General features: G+C 41.3%; 1 protein-coding gene across 1 annotated transcript in view; it reads right to left on the reverse strand.

The window, feature by feature from the left end:
• Positions 1-1,244: 1,244 nt before the first annotated feature.
• Positions 1,245-17,556, reverse strand: part of LOC139307909 (deubiquitinase DESI2-like) — a 42,720-nt gene continuing 26,408 nt past the window's right edge. Inside the window, exons 2-5 of the mRNA XM_070931264.1 lie at positions 15,097-15,169; positions 12,614-12,707; positions 7,788-7,929; positions 1,245-1,487 (exon numbers count right to left, since the gene is read on the reverse strand). Of these exons, the coding sequence (XP_070787365.1) occupies positions 1,245-1,487; positions 7,788-7,929; positions 12,614-12,707; positions 15,097-15,169 (552 nt within the window). The remainder of the gene's footprint in view (positions 1,488-7,787; positions 7,930-12,613; positions 12,708-15,096; positions 15,170-17,556) is intronic.

The following is a 17,556-nucleotide window of genomic DNA, read 5'->3' on the forward strand; positions in this document are numbered from 1 at the left end:
TTCGGAGAACCGGTAGTAAAAACTCTGACTGGCCCCGCCCCCATCTATTCTCTGCCTCCCAAGTCCCAGCTGATCAAGAGGAAATGGGGATTTTGCAGTAACCTTCCCCTGGATTGGGGTGGGAATGGAGATTTTACAATATCTTTCCCCTGCCACGCCCACCATGCCACGCCCACCAAGCCATGCCCACAGAACCAGCAGTAAAATTTTTTGAAACCCACCACTGGGGTGAAGGTTCGTTCTTTGAGCTTGGAGAACAAATCTTCACCTTCATCCTACACTCGAGCTACAGATATTCGCCACTATTGCAAAACCAGGTTATTAATGTATCAGTTGCAGTGATTCACTTAACAACTGTGGCAAGAAATGTCATAAAAAAGGGAAAACCTCACTTAACAAATTCTCACTTAACAACATAAATGTTGGGTTCAATTGTGGTCATAAGTCAAGGACTACCTGTGCTTCCAAGGTGGGGTACTTGGAGCACTTCCAAAATACTTCTGACATGGTGGTGCATTCATGTTCATTAATTGAATTTCACAATTTAGGATGTTGTATAATCACAAAGTTTCTCTTTCTTGGTTTTAAAAAAAAACAGACTCAGACACATATTTCTAGATAATTTTTGCTACTGTAGTTGGAGAGTAAAGTGTCATTTAGTCTATTATACAGTATTTGAATTCACACACACACATAAAATCTGCAGTGGTTGAATAGGAGCACCTTTCATTGACCCTTCCAGTAGCTTAAGAAACTAGTGATTTAAAAAGAATGAAGGGACAGTTAAGTGGAGCTTGCTGCTGGTCTGAGGGAGGAGAAAGTGAAGCTCTAGTTTCAGTTCCTCTTTTTCAATATTTAAAGGAGATACAGCTTTGGAGGAATGGGGGAGAAGGCCTTGTGCATGTATGACTGGAGATAGAGAATTAAAAGAGTTCCAGATGAAGCATCTGTCCCTCAATATGGCTTCCTTTCAGGGCTGCTGTGTCATATTCCAGAGATCATAGTTTTCACAATACGGAAAATGTCAGCTCCAGAAGTTTAATCTCAAGACATGTATTGAGACAATTCTAAATGTTGCTTTAAGTAACAGCAGCCCTTTGAAAAAGAGGCAAAGGTGTCATCTCGTCCTGGCAAGGATGCTCCATGGGTTCTTGGGAAAAAAGATCGAGCAGCCGCAGGAAAAGATGGAGGAGCAACCAGTGGCGTAGGGGGAAAGATTTGAGGGCCGCTTCCACGGGCAGAGTTCAGACCCTTGTGTGCCGGCAGGTTCGCGAAGGGCCTGGGGCTGAAGCAGCTGCCGAAGTCGATGGCGATTCCTCATCCGTCGTGTCTCCCTGCTCCTCCTTATGAAGGCCAAGGTTGATATGAGTCTGCAGAGCAGCAGGGGTCAGCCATTCCTTGGGGAGGCAGCTTTGCAGGAAAGGAATGCAGGAGCTAAAGTAGGCCAGGCGGTTCACCCAGCGTGGGATTTCCTTCCCACACAGGATCTGAGAAACGATAGGGAAACAACACACACACACAAAACAATTTGTCAGTCTCCGCTTTTATATTGCTTGCTTGCTATGGCTGCCATTGTGACGGGGGGAAGGGGGAGTTGTCTGGGTAGTTGGGAGGGGGGAAGTGAGCTGGTGGAGATGTCTTGTACCAGGGAGTGAATTGGAGAAAGTTTTCCTCAGCGCTTTCTCTGCAGCTGGGAGGCGCGCTGATAACCAGTCAAGGTCAACCATCCTGGCATACCAGAAGGATGGAGCCATCGGAAGCTGCACCCCACATGACCCCTTGGGGGGATGTGGATTGGATAATCCTGACTGGACCTTTGGGGGGAGGGTTTTAGGGATGCTTTCTATATGTGATTTTTGTGCCTATTGCCTCAGACCTTGCTTTTCTTTGTTCATACTCATACTCATACATGAGTATTCAGTTCATACTCAGTTAAAGTATCTTTCTCTATAAAAATGGAGTCCGGGTTTTTCTTTCTTGAGTACTGAAAGGAGGCATACCTGACACAATTATTGTTTGATTTGCAGATAATTTGCCACTGCCTCCTTTTCCCACTGGCAAGAGAAAAGAATATCCATGGCCTTGACCATGAGGCATAGAAGCAAGAAAAAAGTATCCAATACAATTTACTAACCAAATTTACTATTTACTAACTAAATGGATGGGGGAGAGGGGGAGCAAGATGACCTTTCAATAAATTAGCCAGCATAGCTTAATCTACGTTCAATCCTTCTACCGAAGAATCTTGAGAGTTAAAAATTACTCATACCATTGATATGTGAATGTTACTATTTTTCAGACCTCTCAATTACCCTGAAAATGGGGTTGCCTGTGGGAAGGGGGTACTCTGCTGTGAACTTCCCTGCAGAGAAAAACAGAAGCTTACAGGAATCAATAACATCTGGAGAAAATGGCAGGGTGCCATGTAGTTTATTCTACAGGCACATTCCAGAAATAGAGCAATTTTCTTCCTGTGGTGCTAAGAGTGTATAGTTCAAAATGTGATGAATGTGATGAACACAAGTCCTGCATTGCATACCAGGAAATCTTATTCTACAGTGTGCAGGGAAAGATTTAATGAGTACTTGATTTCCTTCCAAAAGCATTTGGCCAAGAGCTTTCTGTGGTCACATGGTTTCCGGTTCTAGGATTGTCAAAAAACAACAACAACAACAATAACCTCATCTAAGCTCTCTACTGTCTTTTGTGTCTTCCCTCCTCTTACACTGAAGCACAGCACAAACATGCTTTTTGCTTTGCTTTCTGCCAGGTCATCACTCAAGTTGTCTCCATTTCATCCCCAAGCTCAAGCTTGAAGCTGCTTAATGTTGTTGCTGACTGATCTGGTGTCACAGTGGTGGTTTCTCCTTTAAGCAAGCACCAGGCCCCACCAGGGTTTTTTGTTGTGGTGGATGAAATCTGCATCACATTATGGTGCACTCTGATGACCTTGAAGAGATGAGATGAACCCAGCATCTTTTGGGCACTTTAGTCAGTACAAGCATGCCCCTACTCCTCTGCCCCCTACATAGTACCTTACAGGGCATTGAAACAGGTTAGTTCTTTTAAAGTGGCCTCTCCCTTGCACCAACTAGAACAATAGCTGATCAGCAGTGAAAGAGAGGGGAGCAGAATGGTACTCTCTGCTGCTTCTTAGCAGAACCTTCTCTGCACCTATGGATTGTTGTTCAGGATGCATGAGTTTAGAATCTCCTTACTAGTAGAGTTCAGAGGCTCCCTCAATCTTCTTTGCCATCCCTCATCCCGCAAAAAAGGTGAAAGAGCATAGTTACAAAAGCAAAGACGTGTCATGGGGCCAACTTTGGAACAGATCACAAACTGTTTGTTTGCAAATTCCATGATAAACTGGAAGGGGGGAAGCCAACTAGTATTCACAGTATGATCTGAAGCAAGAGAACACCAGAAAAGCCTGAACCTCATTGATGCAAAACCAGAGAAACCGTGAAATGAATTAAAAGAGGTTGTTAAAAATGAAGGTGACAGAGAGAGATTGCCAAAAGACCAAGGAAGAGAAGAAGGCAAGCTGGAAATGTATGCTTCATTGGCGATAGAAAGACTTTCAGTTTCAATCCTTTTAAACTGTGGAATGTGCTTAAAAATATGACAATCCCAGGACATTTCATTCTCCTCACCTGTACAAAAGTCAGAAAGCCACTACATGTACAAAACATGGTGAAACAGATGAGCTCCAATTGGCCAAAGTTATATACTCTCCATTTATGTATTCCCTCTACGTGCAAAACATATATTGAAGAAACTTGGATTGAAAGAAGATGAACATGATTTTAAATTGCAATAGCTATAGACTTATATACTGCTCCATACAGCACTGCCTGGGCAGTTTACAATGTCAGCATATGGCCCCTAACCATCTTAGACCTCATTTTACTGATCTCGGAAGGATGGAAGGCTTAGTCAACCTTAAGCCCATCAGGATTGAACTCCTGTAAGTGGGCAGAGTTAGCCTGCAATACAGCATTCTAGCCACTGAGACACCACGGGTTTTAAAACTGGAGGAAATAACATCAATAACCTATGCAATGCGGATGGCACTACTCTGACAGCTGAAATTGCAAATCTGCACATTGCACTAATGAAAATCAAGGAGCACAGGAAAAATTAGGATTAAAATTAAATATAAAAGGACCAAATTAATGATAAAGGCATAGCAACCAGCCTTAGAATTGGCAGTGAAGATATTAAAATTGTGGACAGCTTTTCCTTTTTAGGATGAACTATTGTAAAGGAAGGAAGAAGAAGCCAAGACATTCTCTGCAGAATAGCACTTGGTAAAGCAGCTATGAAAGCCTTGGAACAGATATTCAGATGCTGAGATGTATCTATGCCTACCAAAATCAGAATGACACGGGCAATCATAACTACATGACACTCTATGGAAGCAAAAACTGGCTTTGAAGAATTAGGATATTGGAAGAGTTTTGAAAGTTTTGAACTTTAGCATTGGAGAAGATTCTTGAGAACATCAGGTATAACTAAAGCAAACAAATAGATCATTGAAGCAATCAGCCTAGACTTCTCCTTCCAGACACATGAGACCAGCCTCATATTGTCATATTTTGAATGTAAATGCTGGACACATTTTCTCTGGATAAGTCTATCATGCTAGGAACAATGGAAAGAAAGAGAACAAGGTGATGACTAACAGCAAAGTGGTTGTACAGAATTACAACAGAACTGAATGCAGTATTGGAGGTCCTGAAACATCAATTAGGACAGATCTTCCTGAAGACAATATTTCTAATTGGTCACTAAGAGTCAATACCAACTTGTTGACGTATAATCATCAATTATCATTGCATCTAGAGTAATTTGTCTTGTTACATCAATACTTCTATAAATCTTCTGATACAGTAAAGGTAAAGGTTCCCCTCGCACATATATGCTAGTCGTTCCCGACTCTAGGGGGCAGTGCTCATCTCTGTTTCAAAGCCGAAGAGCCAGCACTGTCCGAAGACGTCTCCGTGGTCATGTGGCCGGCATGACTAAATGCCAAAGGTGCACGGAACACTGTTACCTTCCCACCAAAGGTGGTCCCTATTTTTCTACTTGCATTTTTTACGTGCTTTCGAACTGCTAGGTTGGCAGAAGCTGGGACAAGTAACGGGAGGTCACCCCATTACGCGGCACTAGGGATTTGAACTGCTGAACTGCCGACCTTTCGATCGACAACCTCAGCCTCTTAGCCACTGAGCCACCACGTCCCTTAGTTCTGATACAGTAAGTAGCTTAAAATACATTCCTACTGTGCCTTTTTAAATTCTAGTTTAAGTGTTAACTTGTGTAACAGAATACTACTTCTCTTCTTTTTCTGTACTATTGCTCCTCAGTAGTAAGAATATTTCCTACTGGGGAATCATGATTTCCTCCCTTTAAGGGGCCCTCACCTCCATTTTTTTTCTTACAGAATAGATGTCCAATAAAAATGTTCTCTCCAATCCCCTGCAGGTGCCCATACCATTCATGACTGGTCTCCAAAAAGCTAAATACATTGATCCTGGTTAATGCTTGGATTGGAGACCACTAGGAAATTCCAGAACTGGAGAGCAGATAGAAGTTGACAAAGAACTCTGAAAGAAGGTCCTGGCAATTCTCATATTGTTGCCAAGAAAACTATATGTAGTCACCAGTAATCAAGCTCAGCTAAACCTTAACTTTTTGCTAAGCAAAAGGATATGATTTAAATTAAAAATACTGTAATGCTACAAGCATACCGAATGGGTTTGCACATAACATTGTGTCAAAACAAGTAAATGCTCAAAATAATAGCTTAGTCCAATTTGTGAGCCCAGCCAATTCTTTCCCAAACTCTGCTCATGATGGGCATTTTGGCAAAGGGTCAGGAAACAATATGATCCCTTTGGGTGATTTTTTTTTCTGACCCTGTTTTCATGATTTTTGTTTTATATTATTTGCTTAGTGTACTGCATTTCTAAAAATTTAATGACTGTTTATTAATGATATGCACCATCCTCAGATGATTGCCAAGCAGGCAGCTATGTAAATCAATCACTTAATTTACTTTACAATCCCCAGAATGGGAACCATGTTGCCATTACAAGAAACTTAAAGAAAGTTTTGTCACTAAGAGAACACTGCTTTCCATAAGTCAATCAAATCAAATAGAGCAAGCAAAAAACCAAAACGAAAAACCCAGGTGCCTTCCAGTAATAGCACTTGATACTTCCACTGATGTGTAATAATTTCCAGCTTAAGGTACATTTATTTAGCTCCTTTCGGATGCTAGGGAAAGAGAGAGAGAGAGAAGGTGCAGCAAATGAGAACATGGCTTGAGATGTTTAATTCTGCCTCAATATCCCACTGAGTCTTTTAGGGGGGTGGAAACCCACATCACACGCCTACACAGCCCAATTCTCCACTGCAAAGGAAGTTTGAATACATCTCAGTAATCTGACCTCTGAAACTGCAGTTTCCTTGCAGTCATCTGCATGAAGCAATCAACCCCCTTTTCCATTGCAAAATGCTGCTGTGGAATAGGCATTGTGCACCTTCTAGGGAAAGGAAAATTAACTCTTTCCTCCTTGCCACTTGATTTCCTCTAAGTTCCCCTTGATTCCTTTGATGTCTGCTAGTCTTATAAACCCAGGTCTTGTCTTGCAATGTATGTCTGTATCCCCAGTAGACTGGATACCTGCAGAAAACCAAGTGAAGGATTATTTGGGGGGGGGATGGGGGAATCTGCTCCTCTGCCAGAGAAAACAAGTTTTTCGACTGTGGTCCTAGAGACCATCAAGCAGGTCAAAATGACTGATCTGGCCTTTTCTTCTTTTCCATTCTCATTATATTAAAAAAAAATGCACATGACGGCCCAGAGACACATAAATAACTCAGAAAATGAGAAACTGCTACAAAAGAAATTACAGTTGGTGACCTTTTCTGTGACACCTCATTTGGCTTGTACCTACAGATATCAAAGAGATCAATGTCAAGAGAAATGAGATGTGGGGTTTTCTCCTTTTCTTCTTTCTTTTTTTAAAGAGGAAAATATCTGATCCTTAACTGGTACATAGTAATTTCAGCGCTCAAGAAAATCAAATGAATGCCACCCAATCATTTTGTTCCTAATCATGGGACCTTCGTCTTAAGAACACACCAACAAAGACAATAATTGACGGTAGCAAGAATGGATTGATGTGTCAATTGTGTTTGCCTATGGCTTCCAAAGGGCGCAGGCAAATCACTCAGTGATCCTCCTGTCCCTCTCCAGCTGGACAGCTGCCAGCACTAACCACTAAAAGATATGCTTTCATTTCATTCCATTTTAAGGGATGTTCGGTGATAAGAAAAAGAGGAAGGCAGACAAAATATTAGGAAACATGAGAAGACTCGAAAGAATAGAAGACAACATATGGAATCACCGTTGTTTCCATACATGAATAAATAAAGCAGGATAATTGCCCAGAAGAACTTTGGGATCTGAATTACACACCCTCTTTTGGATGTAAAAAGGCTGTAAGAAAATATCAGGGTAAGAAACTGTTTCAGATTGCTTGGATCTTGCCCTGAGTGTTAAAAATTCATCTTGGATTCTTAACAAATAGAGACCATAGATACTAAGCAGGACAGATGCGATGGTATCAGTTAGAGTACTCTGTTGTGTTATGATAAATGATTCAGCCATAGTGATCTAATCATAATGGGGATTGTTTTGACCCACAAACTGCCTCACCAACATTGCCGGAGGATTATAAAGTAATACCCAGAGAAAGAATAGAAGGTGAGTCCACCTCTGCCAGAGCAGCTGAGAAGTGATTGCAATTCTTGTGCATGAGATGATAAGCATTGCCCTTGTACTCTTTGCCCAGTTCCTCCATGATTTTATCCACATCTTCTTCAGTGAAGTCTGTGGTGCCCAAGGCAATGGATTCTCTAGTTGAAAAAAAAAGAAGATAAGAAAAGTCAAACAACAAGGAATGGGCAGTCAGAAAGACAAGACACCAGGCGTGCTTTGAAAGTGAATCCTTGCAATGAATTAAAATAGCCTAGCTTCTTTTTCAGGCTTCCACATCAGGCTAAAAGAAGATCCTCTTGCTCAAAGAGCTGGATTAACTTTGAAGAGTGAATCTTTTAAAGCAGCAGCATCCTTTTTCAGGCTACTTCAGGGGTCAGCAACCCACGGCTCTGGAGCCGCATATGGCTCTTTCATCCCTCTGCTGCGGCTCCCTGTCGCTGGTTGGCTCCACAATTGATAGAGCTTTCGGTTAGGACAGGAAGAGGAAAAAGGATGCCATGCTAGGAGGAAACTCTATGGTGGGGGAACCAGACTTCCAGTCAGCAGAGGAAAAAGGATGCCGCGCTAGGAGAAGACTAGGATGGGGGAATCAGACTTCTGGTCAGCTCCAGAATTGAATGGGGGCTTCTGGTTAGGACCTTTGTGGCTCTTTGAGTGTTTAAGGTTGCCGACCCTTGGGCTACTTTAATGTAAAGTGGAAATGAGACCTGAATCACTTCATCCAAGTCTTTTTCAAACTGCACAATGCAAACACAAACACACGCACACACCTCAGTCTGTTTATCTGCCTGGTCTATCTAATGTTTAATGAAGCCTCCAGGCACAGCAGTACTACGCATTTAAATATTCTTTTAGATTAATTCACCATAACATTCACTTTAAATTCCCAAATAACTGAAAGCCATTGTTCTATTTGGTCTATATTTATATCCCCTTAAACAAATAGCAACACATACATGGGTGTAAATAGTACTACTATAATCATTTAGCATTTACATAGCACCCACTTTATAACAAACACCTAATGTCTACACTGACTGTTTTAATCCTGAATCTGCATGCTCTTGGAGAAAAAGTTATCCCTGCCCCTTCTGCTTCCCAGCACAATCATATTCAGAGTCTCAATGGCATTCCAAGCAGCTATATGGCAAACAGCCAGCCAGCCAGGATGGAACCTAATCCCATTGGGAGTTGTCAGGAACCCACCCATGCTGGGATTTTGGCAAGGACACTCTTTGAGATTCTCACTGCTGAGATTCAAATTTGTCTGTTGGTAAAAGATTTTTTTTTTCTTCCCCAAAGCATCGATCATAGTGAGCGCCTTTCACATGGATAGCCTCAAGTATTTTTATACCATCCTGGAAAGATAACTCTATGGTACATTGCTGATCTGTGCTGTTTCTGCAGCTTTAACTAGTGCACTAACCACAGCCCTTTCTGGAGCCATTATTCACACCCCCGTTGCTCACAGCTGAATTACAGCAAGGCGCTCTACTCCGGGCTGCCTTTGAACACAATCCACAGTGGGAATTGCTTTGGCGATGTTGGCTCTTGGTTTCAGGGGCCGCGTTTGTTGCCAAGATGTTTTATGAGCAAAATTCCAGATGATGCTTTTGACCAAGAAAGCCCTATGTGACTTGGATCCAGGTTACCTTTGACACCATCTTCTCCAGACAGCATCTATCCATCCTTTGCAATCATCTCACGCCTTCCATTTCAGATATTAAATGAGTGGCTTTTTCTGTAGTTCCTCTATCTCAGGTGTCAGCAACCTGCGGCTCCAGAGCCACATGTGGCTCTTTGGGCCCTCTGCTGTGGCTCCATGTCAAGTGATCCCACCACTGGCTGGCCCCGCCCCTCTCCCTCCCCTCCCAGTCATTCCTTGCCTGACCTGAGAAGGTAAGGGAGACGGTGGGGGATGGAGAAGCGGCCAGGGTAGAGACAGAGAGATACAGAGAGAGTGGGAGAGAGACAGACATAGGGAGATACATAGAGAGATGGGGGGGAGAGGGGGAGAAAGGTGGAGGGAGGGAGAGAGAGAGAGAGAGAGATGTCAAAAGGGTTTTGTGATTCCCAGGGTTTTTTAACAACCAGTTCTCTGTCCTAATGACTGGCTAGGTAGGCGTGGCTGGAGTATGTGTCATGTGACTGGTGGAAGTGAGTGACATCGAGTTGGCCACACCCACTCAGGTTTTATGTCTCCCAGTGTTTTCTTTTCTGTGGGAAATGGGTTCAAATGGCTCTTTGAGTATTTAAGGTTGCAGACCCCTGTTCTAGCTCTTTGGGGAAGCCTTCCTTCTCCAAAATTGAGTGGTGTTATGCTCTTTGCTAGCAAAAGAACAGTGGAGATTGTTGCCTGTTGAGGCTTTGGGGTATTTTGCTGAGCTGTTTTCCCAAGGCTTACTTTTAAACCTAATTAATTCTTATTGTTAAATTTCTTTCATTCATTTCATGTTAAATCTTTCATTCTTTATTACATTGTATGCCACCCACCTTGTCTAGAGGCGACTCAAAAATAAATCTTAATTTGGTTTAATTGTTTTACTGCCAAACTTGATGGCTAACGATGATTTTTTACATGAGCCACCCAAAGTCTGCTGAAGGGGGCAAGTCGTGAATTATAAAGTAAATAAATCCATCCGAATCTGTACTTTTTTCAACAGTGGGGGGCTCAAAGAAGGCATTTTTGAGCAAATCTGTTCAAATGTCCTTGCAGTGTTTTGAGTATGAGATACACTTTGTGTTTTTCTCTTCCCCTTATTTCAAAAACAAAGTTATACACCATGCTTATGTTGCAAAGAGTTCATTCAGACTGTATTGGTTAGCCCTGGGTTTTGTATCTTTCTTTGCTCTGTGTTCTTGTCACTGACCTCTGTTTGGCTAACAAAGCAAGCAAGCAAAGCGGAACAATTACAGGGAGGCTCTGTGTGGCAGCTAGCACCTGCTCCCCATCCAAAGTCCTTCAGGCATATCATAAATTATTTATTTCAAAAGTTTCCAATATTAAGACTGAGCAATTACTCTGTTGCGCCCCCCCCCTTCCTGGTTTGCTCTAGATGGGTTAGATTAGCGGATCAAAGGCCTCCATATTCAGACATTCGTTTGTCCCTTCTGATTCCTCCTGTTTCTTGGTGATTTCATTTACTATAGTTTAACTTCCAGTATGCTGATAGCTGCAGGGATGTTCCTGCAATTCCTCCACATAAGGGAGACCTGGGTGGAAGACAACTGACCCTGAATCTAATGTTATTCCTCCGGTGACAAAGACGCAATCTGGTAAGTCACAGGATGGACTGCATTTGTACAGTCCAGAGCATATCCCAGTAACACAGGGTGAGATTGTGCAGCAATAATAAGTTGATACGTTCTGGGAGGAAAATAGGCATTCACCATAGCAGTTTAAGTGTGGGGGAAATATGAACCTAGGAACAAAAAGCATGTGAGAACTATAGCCTGTGTTCTTATGCTTTTTTCACTCATTAACTCACCATGGTTCTGAATTAAAATAATTTATTTATTTATTTATTTATTTATTATATTTCTATATCGCCTTTCTCCCGTAGGACTCAAGGCGGTGTACAGTCAAGAAAAATATAGATACACAAACATCATAAAATTGCTAATTAAAATTATTATTATAACATAGTTTGGCCCAATTAAATAGAACCTAAAATTAGATAACATTTTAAAAACATTCACATGTTCATATGTTTAGCCCGCTTGTTGGAAAATCAGGGTTTTGAGGGCATGGCGGAAAGCACGGAGATCAGGGATATTTCGTATCTCAGGGGGCAGTTCATTCCAAAGGGTTGGAGCCCTCACAGAGAAGGCCCTCCCCCTGGGAGTCGCCAGTCGGCATAATTTGACTGATGGTACCCTGAGTAGTCCCTCCCTGTGAGAATGAACTGGAATGGAATGAAAAAAGAATGCCAGAATGGGAGCAGTCATTCAATGAATAGAGGTGGCAAAGGCATCTCTATAACATGCATGTTATAGAGATGCATTTCTATATGCTGGGCATGTCTTAGTATTGCATATAGAGCATTCTTAACCAGCCATCCACATCACACAATATTTCTCATTTTATCACTATAATAATCTCATAAAGGAGGTTGAGGGATAGAGACTGCCCTAAGGTTGCTCAACCTTAACTAAAAGAGGATTCAAAACTGGGAAAGAGTTAAGATTGCCTTCCTTACACCAACTTTTCCCCATTTGGTGTCAACCAAATATGGTCCCATTACCAAAGCCACCAAGGCAATTTATTGTATTGAGTGGGGATGTTAGGGGTTGGCCCAAACACGTGGTAGAGACCAAGTTGGAGGAAGTTGCTCCACCACAGAATAGGACAAGTTTTAACCCTCTCAAATCTACAACCTGCATTGTTTTAAATAGAGAGGGGGGGCTTTTAATAGAATAGGGCTGCACTTAAGTCTGGAGAATGAAGCTGGGGGCACATTCATTTTAGCGAGATGGAGTTCAGGGAGGTACTTCGTTTGCTACCTGTGATGGATTTCTTTTAAGAGTTATACTAGTTATTTTCTGTTTTCCACCTTATTGTGAGAAATTTTGCTGGCAGTTTTCAAGTTTCATGGTCAGAAGCAGCTCTGAAGAGTACAAAATGAGATCTTGTCCATGGCTATTTTACATTATACTATAAAATTAAGATGACAACCCTACATATTTGTGTATATGGTGATTTTCACCTGCTTCCTTGGTTCTCAGAAGGAATCAAAGAAAAGAATGCCTTGGGAAAGGGAGCAGAAAATGGGACAATGCCTGGAGGTGGCCAATCCAGAGAAAGAGTAGAAGAGTTCTTACTTGAATTTAAAGGTCTCTCCAAGCTCCACCGCACTGCCTGGTGTGATCTCAAAAATCCCACTGAAAGGATAGGGATGTCCTCCATAGGCAAACTCTAGCAAGAAAAAAAAGACTGTAATTAAGAATGTAAGAGCAGCATCTGTGGTGGGGCTCTGACTCAAGTTAAGATAGGCTACATAACTTGCTTCTCTTCCTCCTTCAAAGAGACCGGACTAGCCTGCAATCTAAGGTAAAGGTTTCTCTGTCAATCATGATCATGCGGCCATCACGGCTATACATCAAAGATGCACAGGACACTGTTACTTTCCCACCGAAGTGGTACCTATTAATCTACTTGCATTTGCATGCTTTCGAACTGCCAGGTGGGCAGGAGGAGCTGGGGCAAGTAACAGGAGCTCATCCTGTTGTGCATAGCTCGGATCTCAAACCCAGGCTGTCAGTTCTCCATCTGACAAGCTCAGCATCTTTAACCACTGTGCCCCTTTGTCTGCAATCTACTCCAATCTACTGCATTCTACTCCAATATATTTTGTCAAACAGGACATTTTTGCCGAGCTGGCTTTCAGTCAGCATCAAGCACCAAGACTGAAAGGTAGTAGAGTTTTAAGCAATAGTAGAGCAAAGGAGAGAATTCAGCAGCCTGAAACTCAGCTGAACTCTCAGATTATCTTGTTGCAATTCTAATTTCCCTTGGAATCTGCTCTGAGAGATGAGTCCAATGACTAATATGGTAGTCAGATTCAGGAACCAGGTGATAATATATCTGTTCTTTCCCTGAAAGCAAGAACTCACTGGCTTTTATTTTTAAAATAGAACAATACTGAATAAATATATAGCTTTGCAAATGAGGTTGCATTCATTGTTGAATTAGTCAGAAACAATTGGAATAATGATGCCCAATTCTTAGCAACTTCATACAATTCCTAGCAATGGTTAGGGATTATTGGAATTGCAGCGTAATGAATCTGGAGGTCAATCATGGGAATGCTGAGTGATATATCCATTAAAATACAAAGCATCTTTTGCATCCGAGAACAACGTGACAAGATTCTTCAGATTATTTTTATTTATTACATGTGCCTTTCCACAGAGTTTAAGATAATTTATTTGAGAATTCTCCTTCAAGTTATCCCAATAGTGAGAACCCTATGAAGAAACCTGGGCAAATATCACCTAACTAGTTTTCATGATAGAAGATGAATTTCAATTGGGATCACCCCAACCCCAACACCTCTATCACAATACTTCAAGTTCTGCAGAGCTACCATGCAGCTCTTGGGTCCTCAAGGCAGCTCAGCATTTCCTTCTTTGCCTGAACCCCTGGGCCATCTCCTCGACTCTTTAAGGCAGAGGTGGGGAACTATGACTCCTTTATGACTTGTGGACTTCAACTACCAGAATTCCTGAGCCAGCCAGCATCCCAGGAATTCTGGGAGTTGAAGTCCACAAAAAGGGCCGTAGTTCCGCACTCCTGCTTTAAGGTGACTCATAGCTCTTGGAACAGAATGGTGTAAATTTGCAGAGTCTGTAATTTGAGTTGATTTCTGCTTCCAAAATGGATTCCATGTTTGTAAAATGCAAGACAACTTTATTTTGGAGTGAGCTAAGAAATACATTGAAATAAAGGAAAACATCTGCACTGCTAGAGATTTTCCATTTCAAAGAAGTTGAGTTTCAAAAATTGCTGCCTTGAATTTCACAGTAACTCCCGATGATATAAGGCATTGGCTCTATAGTTTTAAAGTACCTGATCATATCTGCAGTCATTTTGCTATTTACAGCCTTTAATACAAAGTCTTGGTTCACTTAGTGAGGTGTCTTTGAATCAAGATCAACCCTGATGACTGGACAAATGTCCACCATCTCTTCCTATCTCAGCAGCAATCCACAGATCTTTTTAGTTATCCAGATCCTGTCCATCTGTTGTCTTCTCCTTCTCTTACTTGCCTCAACTTTGCCAACTGCCATCCATTTGTATCAGATGCCCGCAGTAGCTGAGTGCTGCTTGCTGATTGTTGCCTTGGGGGAGCCATCAATCTTCATTTCATCCAGGATGGGCTGATTGATTCTTGCAGTTCATGATAATCTTAGTAACCATTTCCAAATCCATAATTCAAGAGTATCTCCTACCCCTTGCTCCTTCTTAGTATCTAATTCTCACAGCCATGCATTATATCACTAGAAAAACCATTATATTATTTTTAATATAATTTTAATCTATTCAGTGGTTTTCCATCTGGACTTTTGCTTTCCTAAGGGACTGCTGCTCTTAACACTTAGCTGTCCCAGCCCTTCACTCATGTAGGATGTTGCTGGTTTTTTTTTTTTGCAACCTATTCAAAAATATAATTTTAATTCTCCCTAAAAGAACCTCAAGGAGGGGCAAAAATACAATTTTTAACTCTCACTAAAACAACCCCTTTTTTTAAAAACAATGGAATATTACAGCTATTTTCAGGCATAATTCACATAAAACTCCATACCTCTACCGTAGATCTCAATTCCAGAATGGAAGACTCCAATACCCAATGTGGAGGTGTATTCATTTATCCAGTACTAGAGAAAGACAGATTTAAAAGCATTTAATGAGAGAGCAATACTAGGACAGGTTTTTTTTCTTTCCTTTTATACTGCAAACTTTGGATTTGAAGCTAAAATATAAAACCTTTAAACAGTTGAAAATAAAATTGCACAAAGGGTAACATTTTTTTTAAAAAAAATCCTTAAGAATAGCTTAGTCAACATCTGCTTAGAAGCTCAGAGCCGAAGAAGCTTCTTGGATGAGAAGCGAAATGTCTTCAAAGAAAAACAAGAACATCCAGTTGCCTCTTGAAAAAGCACCTTTGCCACATCTGCTTAGAAGAGATTCAAATGCTTCTAGAAGGATCGCCTCCTGGGTTTTTGAATGCCATGACACATTTTTGGATTGAGGTTGCCTACAATCTGTGGAACAGCAGAACTGAGTTAGAATACAGGTTGTGACAGTATGTCAGAACAATCGCAAAACCAGTCTGTTGCAGGGTAGAATTGTCACTGGAATTTGTCAGGGGAAAGGGGTGGAAAATTAATGTGCTTGCCCAAGAAAGGGCTGGCATCCTGAATTCCTAGTATAGGTCTCCTGCGTGAGATTAAATGACATCCAAGGTCCCTTCCAACTCTTACTGTTATTGTTGGCTTCCAGGACTGGAGTGACAGGTAAGGCCAAGAAAAGGATCCTTTTGGGTACCTTCACTGTTGTAGAGGAAATGTATTGATTGTAGGGTGTGACAATAGAGCAAAAGGACTCTCTATGAACTGTGGAAAGATTAAAATGATAGATGGATGGAATTTCTTTTACTCTCGAGTCTAGCTCTATCTCAGGGTTTGAAGAACAAGGGGACAAAGTTCTTTCTTATAGCTTTTCAGGCTGTAAAAAGTACCAGCTAGGTAACCATATTGCTTTAATTTAGGTAGCACTTCCCTTTTCTCCTTCCCTAAATTCTGCACTGACTTTGCCATCCTATATGTATGGGGATATTGAATGAATGGCCACTTAGGGTCTGGAGCAGGGGTGAAATCCAGCAGGTTCTGACAGGTTCTGGAGAACCAGTAGCGGAAATTTTGAGCAGTTTGGAGAACCAGTAGCGGAAATTTTGAGTAGTTCGGAGAACCGGCAAATACCACCTCTGGCTGGCCCCAGAGTGGGGTGGGAATGGAGATTTTGCAATATTCTTCCCCCAGGAGTGGGGAGGGAATGGGGATTTTGCAGTATCCTTCCCCTGCCATGCCCACTAAGCCATGCCGACCAAGCCACGTCCACAGAACCAGTAGTAAAAAAAATTGGAGTTCACCACTGGTCTGGAGGAGTGGTGATATTTTGAAAGAGAAAAAAATGGGTAGTTAAATAAAATTGATAGATTCCAAGACTCAGCCAACTTCTCTGATTGTTAACTCTTTTCACAAAGTTTCCTCTTGATATTCTCCTGCAAATACAACATGCTCTTTCATAAAAAAAAAAAAAAAAAAAAAACTAGGAAGACCAGACCAGGAAAATCAACTTCAAAGAAAATTAGAAGTACTTTTATTGAGGTTGGTTATAATAACAGAACCTTGTAAGTCTGATTATATATCTGTACCTCCTCCTCTCCCTTCTTATACTCCAGTGAATGAGGGCTGTATCTGCCTGAGCCACTTCCGAATGGTATTTTATTTCTTAAGGCTTAAAACATGTTTCAACCCCCTTTGGCTAGGTAATGGTAATGTTCTTGTATACCTCCATCACAGTCATCTTTCTAACTCTTTACACTCACTGGTATGGGCAACTAGAAATCTTGCCTTTGCCAGCAACAACTTAACTGTACAGAAAGTGATTTCTGGATCATTTTTCAAATCCTACAGTATGTAGTACACACACATGCAATGCTTTTTCTGGCAATTTTGTCCCAGTTGTGTTAATAAGGGTAGCATTTAAAATGATTTTAAAGCAACTTGTACTGGTTTAAAACTATTGTGATTCTCTTGTTACTCATCACAATTAATAAGTTTGCTATACAAAGAGAATGCATCTGTGTGTACTATATAAATTTGCAAAAAAAAAAAAGTGCTTATCATGAAGATTGACAGTGCTGGGTGAATGGTGTCAAGAGAGAGTTTAGGGTTTCAGTGTATTGGGACAGTGTTAGGATTTTCCAGGATCAGATTTTCACTTTTGTGAGACATGCTCAAGTTCACTTTGGAGGGAGGCACTCAAATAAATATGTTACGGATAGTTGTTCTTCTTTTCTTTGTTTATATTGGAGCAAATACATAGTTTGAAGGGGGAAAAAAACTCCACAAGGATGAAAATAAAATTCAGGAAGCATATATAGGCTGTTCTCTGTAATGACGAAAATGAAATTAGATGCATGTTATGGATTTAATATCTTCTTCAGATGAAATTTCAGCCTTCTGTCACAGATATTGAA

Source organism: Pituophis catenifer, unplaced genomic scaffold (genome assembly GCF_029215685.1).
Source record: "Pituophis catenifer annectens isolate HBS135680 unplaced genomic scaffold, rPitCat1.0.hap2 SCAF_1, whole genome shotgun sequence".
Lineage (NCBI taxonomy): Eukaryota > Metazoa > Chordata > Lepidosauria > Squamata > Colubridae > Pituophis > Pituophis catenifer.